Source organism: Plectrocnemia conspersa, unplaced genomic scaffold, assembly GCF_051122295.1.
Source record: "Plectrocnemia conspersa isolate PC_06_02 unplaced genomic scaffold, ASM5112229v1 ptg000004l, whole genome shotgun sequence".
Classification (NCBI taxonomy): Eukaryota; Metazoa; Arthropoda; class Insecta; order Trichoptera; family Polycentropodidae; genus Plectrocnemia; species Plectrocnemia conspersa.
Window position 1 is genome coordinate 16,212,125 of NW_028277168.1, and position 13,162 is coordinate 16,225,286.

General features: G+C 27.1%; 1 protein-coding gene across 38 annotated transcripts in view; it reads right to left on the reverse strand.

Moving 5' to 3' along the window:
* para (sodium voltage-gated channel paralytic) overlaps positions 1-13,162 on the reverse strand; it is a 41,871-nt gene that overhangs the window by 12,347 nt on the left and 16,362 nt on the right. For 24 of the 38 annotated variants that reach the window (XM_088184171.1, XM_088184170.1, XM_088184174.1 and 21 more), the window contains 9 exons: positions 11,903-12,146; positions 7,734-7,948; positions 7,556-7,661; positions 7,423-7,491; positions 5,058-5,335; positions 4,811-4,984; positions 3,715-3,877; positions 1,755-1,942; positions 1,472-1,676 (listed from right to left, as the gene is read on the reverse strand). In XM_088184171.1, coding sequence (XP_088040297.1) covers positions 1,472-1,676; positions 1,755-1,942; positions 3,715-3,877; positions 4,811-4,984; positions 5,058-5,335; positions 7,423-7,491; positions 7,556-7,661; positions 7,734-7,948; positions 11,903-12,146 — 1,642 coding nt within the window. Of the gene's footprint in view, positions 1-1,441; positions 1,677-1,754; positions 1,943-3,714; positions 3,878-4,810; positions 4,985-5,057; positions 5,336-7,422; positions 7,492-7,555; positions 7,662-7,733; positions 7,949-11,902; positions 12,159-13,162 lie in introns of those variants that run through there. The other 14 variants (XM_088184172.1, XM_088184169.1, XM_088184173.1 and 11 more) reach the window with 4 other exon arrangements.

A 13,162-nucleotide genomic window follows, 5' to 3' on the forward strand; every position in this document is an offset into this window, starting at 1 on the left:
AATATTGAAAAAATAATCTATATGGTTAGTTTTTCAACAGTTTATTTGTATTATTTATATTTTAAGATAAGTATAGTTCAAACCAAATACGATCTTGATAATAATATATATATAACACTATACAGCCTTTATTTTATTTCTGTGTAAAAATATACATTAAATTTATAGCTTTAATTAATATATACAATATAAATAATATAAAGGCTGCACATAATTTATTTACATCCCTTAATAATTGATTTTGAAAACATTTCTAGCATCCATTAATATTTTTTTAAAAATAACTGTAATAACTTTTGATTGAACATTATATATTTAAAGTATTAAGCGTGAATAGCAGTGAATAAATAAATATCAAAAAATAATAACACATATAATAAACATAAAACTTTGATCAAAAAACATGCACTTATTAAGCGTTGCGTCTCAATACCATCAAATTAAACATGATTTTTTACATTTTAAAAGTACAAAAACAGTATTTGAATTGTACTACATTTTCATATAATAATAAGTATACATTAAATCTACACATGCAATTATTATTATTATTATTATTATTACTTAAAAACTAAGTAATTCATATTTTAAATCAGTGATACACATAATTTGTGCCATAATGTGGTTGTACCAAAAATTTATTCAGCCAAAAGTTTAAAGAATAAGAATAGTGTAGTTTTAGTTCAGATACAAAATTTATTTTATTATTTTAGAATAGTAAAAAAACATAAAATTTAGAAGCAGATATAAAATAAACGTGATTTGTATTCACTGATTTAAATAATGATACATATGTAGGTATGTATCTATGAATGAAGTCGATCATTTCAGATAGCTTTGAATATGTCACTCAGGTATTATTTTAGTATTTGTTTATGAAGTAAACGTAATGTATGGAATAAAAATATGTAATTAAATTATTAATAAGAAGTATGTCATTAGAGTTCAAGTAGAATTTAATATTTATATGGTATATAATTTAACGAAGGATATTCGAAAAATACAGAAATCATTTTATTTCATGAATAATTTAAAATACTTATTTATTTAATAATAACGTAACTTCTTACTGCTTTAAAGTCACGATTTACAATTTATTCCTATAAACAGAAATAGCAGTTGCATTAAAAATTAAAAAAATATTATATCGATTAAAAATTACGTATAATTTTACTAGCCCTTTATCTATTTTTCGGATATCTCTCGTATGATAATCTTAATAAAAAATATAATATCAATATTAATAGACATATACATTTCTTGAACTCTTCTGCTATATCTCTTCTAATGAGAACTCAAATAAAATAAAATAATATATAAATCAAAATAACAAAATATAATAATAATATATACAAATCAATCACTAGCCTTATGTATTAATTCTACATATGGCGGGTGTGTGAAAAAACCAAGCTATCTGCTATGTGTTCAAAATATGAACCTTGTTTCCAACTGGGGCATGGGCCCTCACCTGGTGCGTGGTTCGCAATCTGGTTCGTCAGTTTGTTCCGTATTAACTTGCAGAAGTTGCCAACACTTCTTTTGACCCACGCATTGAATCTAGATATCCGGTTGAACGCTTCGGCAATTTTGTTAGTCTCCTGATCGGCAGTCGGCGCTGAAAGACTCGACGAACCGAAATTTGACAAGAGTAAAGCTAAGAAAAGATTCAGCACCTGTTTGGGGAGTATTTGGGTTCGAAAGTTGGTTAAAAAAATCTCTATTCGTGCTTGTCGATTGGTTTGAATACTCACCACCAAATTTCCTATCACTACAGTCGCCAAAAAGAACGGTATACACGACACGTCTCCAACTAGCATGCAATCCCACATAGATTCTATCCATTCTCCGCATAGTACTCGGAATACTATCATGAAACTATGCATGAAATCCGTGAAATTCCACCTGGGTAATTCACCGTCAGGAAATCTGTCCACATTATCTAAAAAAATAACAGTATGGATTAAATAATTGATTAAGATTACTGACACGTTTATAATACAAAATGCTAATTGTTCTATATATTCTATAGGGCCAAATTTCATATAAAATCTGAAAATATGTTATGTAAAGGGTAATGCTTTAATATTGCTGTAAAAAATGTATAACTATTTGTTAAGGGCAATGAAATTATATCACGAGATTTGTTTAAAAGAAAAATAAAACGCAATCGTATGTGTCGGGGTCAAGTATTGTCGCAATACGCGTTAAAAGCGCAATAAAAAAATTCCATTGTTATGACGACAAGTGCGTTATATTCATGACGATCAGAGATCCGAGTTATTAGTATAATGCATTAAAAAACGCAGCGTAATGACAACCACATCTTATCCTGTTTCAGCTCTGACGACTACGGACATATGTATAAAGAAAGGCGATGGAAATAAATAAATTTAATTTCACTGTCGCATCAATAGTGGGCAAGCAAAGAAGTCTCTTCAAGTCAGACCAAGCGTATATAAGCGCATACATAGCGCATATCCTGCAATTTCATGTAGAATTCACTTTTATTAGCGTTTTAATTTGGAATTTATTTTAGAAAAGAACTTTCAGCTGATATCCCTGATTTGAATCACAAGAGCAGCTACGCTGACGATTGAAAGGATGAAAATCTCAAGAAAGCAGCCGCTTCCCTCTTCACGTGAACTCTGGCTTAGCTACGATGTCCGAAATCCAGAATTCAACCCGATACTTGAAAACGAATAAATTACTAGAAGCAGATAAGGCTACGAGTACATCACATATATATGTTACAGTAAATGTTTATCACCAGTGAATTATTATTTTTACTATTATGATGTAGTTTCATTATATCAACTCAATACATTAAATGTATTTTCAATTGATTTACAATTTCACTGCTCAGTAACAGTAAAACTGTATTTATTTACAGATGGATTTGTCACATAATAACAATTTTACATCGTTTGACAAAATACTACTATAAAAAAACAAAAAAAATTCTAAGGGCAGGTTTGGTTTGGGTTTGAATGGTATAGCAGTTAAATTATATTTTTGCTAGTAGAAATATATATATACCGGTGAAAATGTATTTGGATATGATTTTACTAAAACGCTAGAGAAAATATAATTTCACTGAGAATACAGATACACTGTAACATATACAATAAGATGCAAATCGTACTTTACTCAATATTGTTGCACAAAAATAATAGTTCATAACTAAATAACTTTGCATAATATAAAAAGATGCATTCCTATTTATTTGATTATATCTATAACGTTTATTGGTAATACTGGTATTTATTGTTAAGGACGATTTAAACTGTTTTAATTGTGTTTTGTGTACAACTGCTTACAAAATATCATTTTGATTTAAATGTGGTAAAATAATGACATATTTGTATTTGGTATACACATATAAATCTTACAGTTATCTACATTTTATATAGCAATATTTTATATAACTCCTTTCATTAAAAATTATCTAATATGTCAAATTGAATTTAAATTTTTGGTATTAACATTTCATTTTATAATTAAAAAAGATTTTAGTTAAATAAGATCTTAGTTAAAATAATATGCAAACAGGCATTTTTTTATTGGCATAACTGTAAGAAGATAGTCTATGTTGTAATAATGAAGCGATTAAGCAAATTTTCATTATATATTATACAAATTACTCGTTCACTGTTGTATTTTTCATAGAAGAGCTCACACTACATACCTCAACAAAATTTCATTGTCACTTACCCGTATAGTTCTTTCCGAAAAGTTGCATTCCCATTACGGCAAATATAAATATAATAATACACAATACAAAAGTCAGGTTTCCGAGGGCACCCATGGTTCTTCCCATAATCGATATAAGCAGATTAAGCGTTGGCCAAGATTTTGCTAATTTGAATACTCGAAGCTGCAATAGCAAGTGTACATTTTTTGTGCAGTATTGAATAGGATTAAGAGGCATTATAATATAATACTTAAATATATTATTTCTTATGATATATGCGCCAAACGTTCGAAAGATATAAAGTTCTTAAAGCGCTCGATGGTTATAAATACTTACACCTATGTACCTAGGTATATGTATTAAATATATAGAGTGACCAGATTATATTTATTTAAATTTCTCAAAAAATATGTATGTCACTCTATATATTTTTGTTATTAATAATCGAAAATATTATTTAAATCAACTTATAATTAAACGTGTGTATATGAAGCTGTTTGTATCATGTCATGCAATATATCAACAGTAGTATAGAGTGTAGAATTTAATAATATATTTGTGATATGTAAAAGAAAAGAACGAAGCCACTGTCCCATTAAGAAAAAGTTGGGCCTTTATGTAAATGTTTATTTCGCAAAAATGTTAAAATACTTCTGGCGTGTCTTTTGACAAACCTGTGTAATTCTTTCCGAACAATTGCATCCCCATCACGGCGAAAATGAATATAATAATGCAAAGTACGAACGTTAGGTTCCCTAAAGCACCCACTGTTCTACCCATTATAGAAATTAGCAAGTTGAGAGTTGGCCAAGATTTAGCCAACTTGAAAACACGCAGCTGTAAATATATTTGTAATAATGGAAGGTGAGTATAATTATATTTTATATGAATCATGATTGACATCATTGTACCCCAATATAGAAACAAGTGTTATAAAACACTTTCTAGTTTATTTTGTGTAATTTTGTAAGTGTGATTTACCTATAAAAATATTATTACAACCAAATATAGTTATTGTAAATGAAATGTAATTTAGTTCATTTCATTCACATCAACTCACAATAATTTTCGTACATATATTATTTATAATTAGAGTAATAATGAGGCGATAATTACCAATCGAAATGATCTCAACACCGATAAACCTTGAACGCCCTCCAATCCAAGTTCTAATAGTGACAATGCCACAATTATAAAATCGAATATATTCCATCCTTCTTGAAAATAGTATTTTGGGCTCATTGCTATTAATTTTAACGTCGCTTCAATTGCAAAAGTAGCCGTAAAAAACTGCAATAGAATATAAATTAATCATATTGAATTTTTAATCATGTATGTTATAGATGTAAAATGATTTTCTTACATAATTTCCGCTCTTTAGAGCCTTCTCCATATCTTTGTTCATGTCGTGGTGATCAAGCGCCATAAAAAGTGTATTAACAACGATACAAAGTGTAATGAAGAGTTCAACAAATGGATCGAAGACTAATAAAGCTACATATTCTTGGAACTTCAGCCAGAGCCAACAGCAGTCCCAGACACAAAAAATATCAATACCCTTCATGAGATTTTCCAGTGCCTTTTCCTTGAATGTTGGTCCATCTTCATCATCCTCTGTCGGAGGGAAGTAGTATATGGAAACTGCCAATTTTCCATATATTAGTATTGGTTAAAACATACTTTACTTTATCAATACAAAAAAACATTATAAATAATTTCGATTAAAAATTAGGGGAAGGAGATTTCCGATTCTTAAATGAAAGCTGGCTAAAAAGCTGAAAAAATTCTTAATCATCTGTAAACGAAGTCGGCGCAGAAGAAGATTTAAAAAAATCGTAATAGCTCTGTGTATATTATCGATATAATACTATCAAGATGGTACATGTGAAAAATAATCAATTTAAACAAAGCGTATTCTTGTTGTCAATATACTCTTTCGATTGAGGTTTGATGCTTGATTTTTGTGAACACAAATCAATTGAGTAAAGAATGAAGCGTTTAGATATTTCGTTAATGTAGCAATAAATAAACTAAACAAAAACATAAATCAGGATGTTTAGTCCTTAGTCTAAGTGAATAAATCTTCGTCTGCTTTGTTTTAGAAGAATTAGGTATGGAGTGCTACATTATTTTCAAGAGGTGCCACTTCATATTGCAATTTTAGTGCCAAACGTATCGCTAGTTATGTCAAATTTTTCTCGCTTCCAAAAATTCCAAATCTTTTGACAAATACATAATTAATAATATAACTCTTGGAAGCAAGAAATTATAATATTAATAATAATTATATTTACGTATATAATTATATTTACGATTACAACTATGTCACTCTCAAATTTAAATACAATATCTACGATATGTACACATTTTAATAATCACAGTTAAATAATTTTTTACCAATTACATATTAACTTTTACAAGCTAAACGTGCACAATCAATAATCTATTGTGAATAATTTAAATAGTAGATAGTATAGTATCTATAATATAACATTTTAATATATTTTTGATTATATTATCATGTATATGCAGCTTATTCAATAATATACATAATTCAATCAAAAAAGTATTAAGTACATTTTAATATTTTATTGACACACTGGTATTTTTTTATGTAAAAATATACATAAATCAATATGATAAATGTACACATAATATTAAAAATACATGTATATGCAAAACATATAAGAAAAATATTTGCTATGTACACAATGACTATGCAGGACAATCAAATGTAGTAATAAATACGAAAAACTAAAATAAGGCAATCGAAAACATGTCATCAAGGATAAGGATAAAAAGCATTGAAAGTGCATGCGAAGTTGCATTTTTTTCAGTGTAAATAATAAAAATAAAAACAACACGTAAGAACAGAGAAGCGTTTTTATATGCAAAATATATTTCACCACTGGAAGAGGGTAACATCTCATTCCCCTGAACGAAACCAACTTAAATAAGAAAATTTTTAGTAAAGTAAATTTTTATCGAAAAACCAATACTATACAATGGAGGACATGGCATTTTAGGTATAACAAGAAAAATATATATATTTATCGTTTAAAAAACATTATTTAACATATTATACAAGTATATGATATATGATTAATTAAATATATATGAAATGCAAAATGTATAGAATAAAAAATACACCCTCACTTTTGCCTTATATTATATGATGATAATGATATGTTTATAAAATATTTAATTGCTATATTTTGAATGAATAATTAATAAAGTAAGGGTGTATTCTAACTACGTTTTGTAAAAGATATTTTATTTAATTTAAAAATACACATTCAAAAGTTGTAATCATATCTAAATAGTATAGAGGTTGGATTATTAAGTGATTGTTATTGTTAATCAATTTATGTTAGATGTAGTATTTTTATGTTAGTATTATATTATAGTATTTATGTTGATTTTGGTGAAATATTACATTTTATGATTATTATTATTTATATAAAAATCTAAATTGTGTTTTGATTTTTAGTTATCATATATTTATTGTGTGTATTATATATGTTATTTATTTTTATATTAAGTATTTTTGGTATATGAACATAGTGGTAGTGATGTAACATAAAATACATCTAATGCATATGAGCCAAGATGGGACAAAAATAAGGGCATACACTTTCATGGACATCAAGCGAAAATTAATTAATGCAATGAACATTTAGATAGTAAATCTACTTGAATCCTGATTTGTTTTGTCGATAACGACTTACCTCCTTGATCGCTAGCTCTACTTTGTCTTCCAGCTGCCTGTTCAATTATATCGTTCAATACCATAACATCTGAAATAAAGTATATATTCTTTAATAAATATCCTCATATCTCGCTTCTAAAATCAACATTTACCTTTCATATCTACTACGGTTTGCTGTTGAGCTGGCTCTATAAAAGGATTGTCATTTGAGTGCTTTAAAACTTTTCCGGCTTCATCCGTGCACTCGGAACTCATTTCCTAAATGGAATATCATGTTTATTTTATATGCACTATATATATGTATTTATTGTGTATTTGATTTATACGTACGCTAAGGTATTCTCTAAGTGGTGGTTTGTGATTTGTGTCTTGATATGGATGACCGTTTGGATGACACGTGATACTTTGGTTACGACTCGATCTACCCCTCAATCTTGATTCTTTAGTTTGAGGTATTTGTTTTCCACCCAATCCACCTAATAGATCTCCATGTGAAGTATATGATATGCGCGATTGATGTGAAGTATATGATGAATGTCGAGAACCTGAAATCGTTGAACAGATTACGAATATTATCATAGAAGTACACATAAACCATCTTATTCACTCGGTTAGACTTTTTTTAGAGTAAGTAAGATGTTACCGGTAAATATTTAATAAATTTAGAGACACCACAAAAACGTAAATTACCATTAGTGTATTTCAATTGCAAACGGTGCACACACAAAGACACGCTAGTTATATAGCTGCAAATTCTAATGCAAAGTGTGACGACAGTGTATTTCCTTTTATTTAATAATTATTTATATATTTTCTTAAAATATGTGCATTGAGCTTAGCTTCTTTAATTTGATTGATTTATACCTACATACCTTTGATGTAAATTTAAACTGATGAGGCAAATTATTAAGGTACATAAGTATTTATCAAACAACTCACAATAATAATAGCGACAAACTTCTCATATATACTTTTAATTATTATTTTCAATATGTATATATGAAAAATATTTAACGTGAAGTGTAGAATTATCACAGTGATTCTAATTTGTGTGACTTATTCGATACAGATAAATCTATGTCACCCCTTGATTCCCATTGAATATAAATATAAAAAAATGTTTATTTTAATTGTAATAATTTCGACGAACATGTGTCACATACATCTTATTTCATACGCACATACGTTATTAATTATTATTTATTTAATATTATTAAAAAAGTTGGACAATTCAGATGTAATAATATGATAAATATCATATTAAAAAATATTTATATTTTTAATATAAAAATATAAATAAAAGTCAAACAATAAAAAGTGCTCTTAAAAACAGACTAATTAGTGTTCCTTTTGAGAGTTATTAAAAATATAACGAATCATATATTTGTATATATTTTACACAAAACCCAATATTGCACTATTGCATTTAAAATAAAACATTAAAACAGGTTTTACTTTTAAATAAATAAATAATAGCAAAATAGTATTGGGTTTTGGCAAAAATGATACATTTTCAGTTAGTAAAGTAAATTAGGCGTTTATTTTAAAATACTTTTAAATATTCTAGAATTATATTCAATAATATTTAGTTATTCCATGTTTATAGCAGAATATTGTTTGCATCGTTATCGAGGGACATAGTTAAAAAAATATTTATTAGGATTTCTTGCTGTCCTTACCAACCTAAACTAAGAAGAATATAAAAAATGGTTAACCCCGATATTAGGAAAATGCCAATATTGTAGAAAATATTTTTTTTGCACAAAAAATAAAGATGAATCATTTTTGTTAAAATAAGATCAGAACAAAGAACTGATTGATTATAAACAGAGCCAGCAGAGAGGCAGTTCAAAGTGTGTATTTGCACCAAGCCCCGTCATTGATTTTTGCTATTATTTTATTTTTACTTTTAGAGTCTAAATTGAGATATGTAATTAGTTGTATTTTAATTGGATTGAAGTCATCAAGAATAAACTATTGATAAGTGTGTAATATATGTGGCTGAAGGAAGGATAAGCCCACATATATATTTATTTAATTAATATGTCACAACAGAATAAACACAACCAAAAACTATTAAGTAAGTAGTGAGACTTTATTATTAATTATGCATGAGCTAATTCGATTAAATTTTAATTATTTATCACAATATTCATCAGTGAGATTAGGCAAATATAGGAAAAATTAGTCTGTAATGATCGATCAATATTTTAATTAAATAATAATCACTAATTTGGAAACGATAGAAATTAAAAAAACGCTAAGTCAATATAATATTTGAATCTAGGTCTTTCAGGTATTAGGCATCGATTTATATAACTAATCTATGTCAGTCATATGTTATATAAAACATTTTAAACTAAATAGCAATACAGACATAAAAAAAGTTGTTTAAAACAAATAAAAAAATCTTAAAAATTGAGGCAAATATATAATTATTTTATTATGTTCCAGAATAATAAAATAAAGATTATTAATATGTCATATAAATTAAATAAAGTCACAATTTAATATTCCTTGTTCATAATATATACGTAAACATGTAATTTAATTTTATGTTGAAAACATATATAGGTTATTATTTATTATAAACGTAAATGTCGCAAGTTTGATTATATGTTTAAAATTGAAAAAGGATAAATACATATTTAAAAAGCGATTGATGTAATGTTCTTGTGTAAATAGCTACTTAAAAAAATCAGAAGTAATAAGTCAGAATAAAATTGCGTTCGATGAAAAAATAAATAAAAGTCTACACAGTTTAAATATTTTAGATCAGTAGCATTCCAACTAAATAGTTATAGTAGCTTTTTTAAATTAATAAATATTTTATTCATATCACCTAATAATTAATACAGAAATATATTTTTATGTTAAAAACTGAATTAAGGGATCAACGTATTTTATCCACTTTTCACCTTTTTTCACAAAATGTGTCGTATAAAAAACGTTAAAGTGTTTTTTTAGCTTAAGACAAATATTAAATTAAAAGCATATAAGTTAAAAAAGACATAGAGATACTTATAAGTATTATTTCATAGCTTTGTATAAAAGCACTGTTGTTACAGATATGGTTAAACTTTTTTCAAAGAAGTCTGACTTCCTAGTTTCACTAAAGGGCAATTTTGTTTACAGATTTGTATGAAGTAGAAACAACAACATTAAAAAATTTTTAACTTAACCATCAATGTTTGATACAGTCAATTAAAGATTAGAAAATTAGTTGATGACGGTTAAAAATAGATTGATATTATTTTTTAATGTTGCTCTAATAATGTATCAAAAGCGACGTTAAAAATGGACTAAAATATAAACGTCATCATTCACAAAATAAATTTAATAATAATTAAAAGGATTAAATCACCATTAATTTAAAGTTTTTAATCTTCTGGAAATTAGCTACGGATACAATGTGTACACTGCAGTAAAGTCATCAACTTAAAAGGAAAATTTGTAATTAAATTTAAAAATGGTGGATATCACTGCTCATTTAAATTATCTGAACATACACACACCCAAGATAAAAATCAGGTAATAAATTGAATGTTTCAAGCAACGAAGGTATTTAAAATTAAATCGAAATTGTGCCTATTTGAGTATAACATTGTCTAAAGAAAGCCACGTAAATAGTATGCGGTTTAAATATGTATTTTATCATATGACTTTTAGAGTAGATTTTACATTAAATATATATTTTATCATATGACTTTTATAGTAGATTTTAGTTAACATTGACACATTGCCTGCGAATTTGCTAATCAAATATATAATTTTAATTATTTATCCTAGTGCCTTTATTAGACATATACTTTGCATTTTAAGATATGCCTTGTTTGTGTCGCCTCTAGAGATGTTAATTTTTTTGGATGAAGCATACAAAAAAAAAAGTAAAACAACATTTTAGACAAGGATCTTTATGTTATTATCTTTTTTGTAAAGCGTTAATCGACTCATTAAAAATATGGATTACTGTGGAAAATAAATATTACATTCTATATACGGCCATTAACAAGTTATCGTTTAGCACATCATATTTAATGAAAAATCTATCTGATTTTATAAAATACTATACGTCATAATTGTAATCGATTAATCGGATTTCAAATGGTTTGTTATCATATAATATAATATACTTATATATGTTTTTCATGGGAGTAAAAAGTATAAAACTTTCGATTGATTTAAACTAGCTTTATAGAAACGATACTAGATTATTCTATAATTTTAATAAACGTTATTATAATAAATTATTATTTTTTATTATATTTTAAATAATTTTGATCATATAAACTTAACAAATAAAATACCCCAATCACAGACCTCGCCTCGGCTCTGATTATAAACTTATCTGTTTACACTTTTTGTGTATCTGATATACAATAATGATTTTTAATATTATCGGAACACGCATTCTAGATAATTTCTTTCTAAAAAAAAAAGCAAACATCCGAATTGGCCAACCCGTAGGTGGTTTTAGATTTATCTGTCTGCAAACTGACCTAAATTAGCATAATACACAGGAACAATGATGGCACCGTTCTCTTCCGACATTGGTGTCACAGCGTTTGAGTCATCCGCATACGGCAAGTGTTCCTGGGCGTCCAGGTACGTCGACAACACCAAAGGTTTTCGATCCGCCCCCGGAGGTATAAGTCGCCCCCTGCCGTTCCTCAGGGTCAGCTGGTGCGACCCTCTGGATCCTCTTCTGATGTTAAACGGCGATCCGGGCAGTGATAAGCTCGCCTGAAAAACGACACCCTCGCTTATGTCGCTGTACCGACGGAAACTTTTTCATGATAAGGGTGATAAGTGAGATCGAACATAGTGAACAATAAGGCGCTGTTTCAGGAAATATCCTAAATAAAACTTATTTTTATATTATATTTTCTAATTACATAATAGGTAATCAGGACAGTGATGCTTCTATATTTGACAGTCTTCGTCCTGATTATTATTATTTATAACTACACCTATTGAGGGATCTTATAAATACGTTTTCGATAAATCCAAATAATCAGAGCAAAAACATCTTGAATAAATAATCAGGCGTAAGAACTATGATTTTGAGGAATTCCAGACATTGATTTGACATATTCTCAGGATGAATACAGATAGAATATTAACAATAAAGTTGCGAGTTTAAAAATATTAGTGGATATAATATTATAAGTAAGTTTTCAAGTAAGTATTTTGGGATGAATCTTTTCTTTTTTAAAATAATAATAATTATAGAAACATCATTATATGATTTTAAACTATTTATATAACTGTTTCAATTGTAAAAAAATATATCCATATTTAACGGTAAAATTCTATTAAATGCATACATTATTTCTAATCGCAGTTGATGGTTATATTATATAGAAACATCACTGTATTAAACTTAAAATATTATAAAAATATATGTATATAAATATGAATCATTTGTATGAATATGAAACATAATTTCAAACAAACTCTTTCATATTATGAAACTAGTCATTCATACTTATCGCACGTAACAGTATTTATACATGTACGTTTTTTTTAGCCACTACTAAACTTTATAAACTGTTTTCCTCGATACAAAATCAATCATCTACTGAATTATTGTAAATATATGAAATAAATCAATATAACATGCAGAATGGTGCAACGACAACATATTATCGTGTTACTATTGACAAGGAAGAGATATACATAGATAGACAAATTCCTGTTTTTATATATTGTAAATCTTCAGTTGGTTAAAAAAAGTCCTAACTTTTTTTCAATTTAAG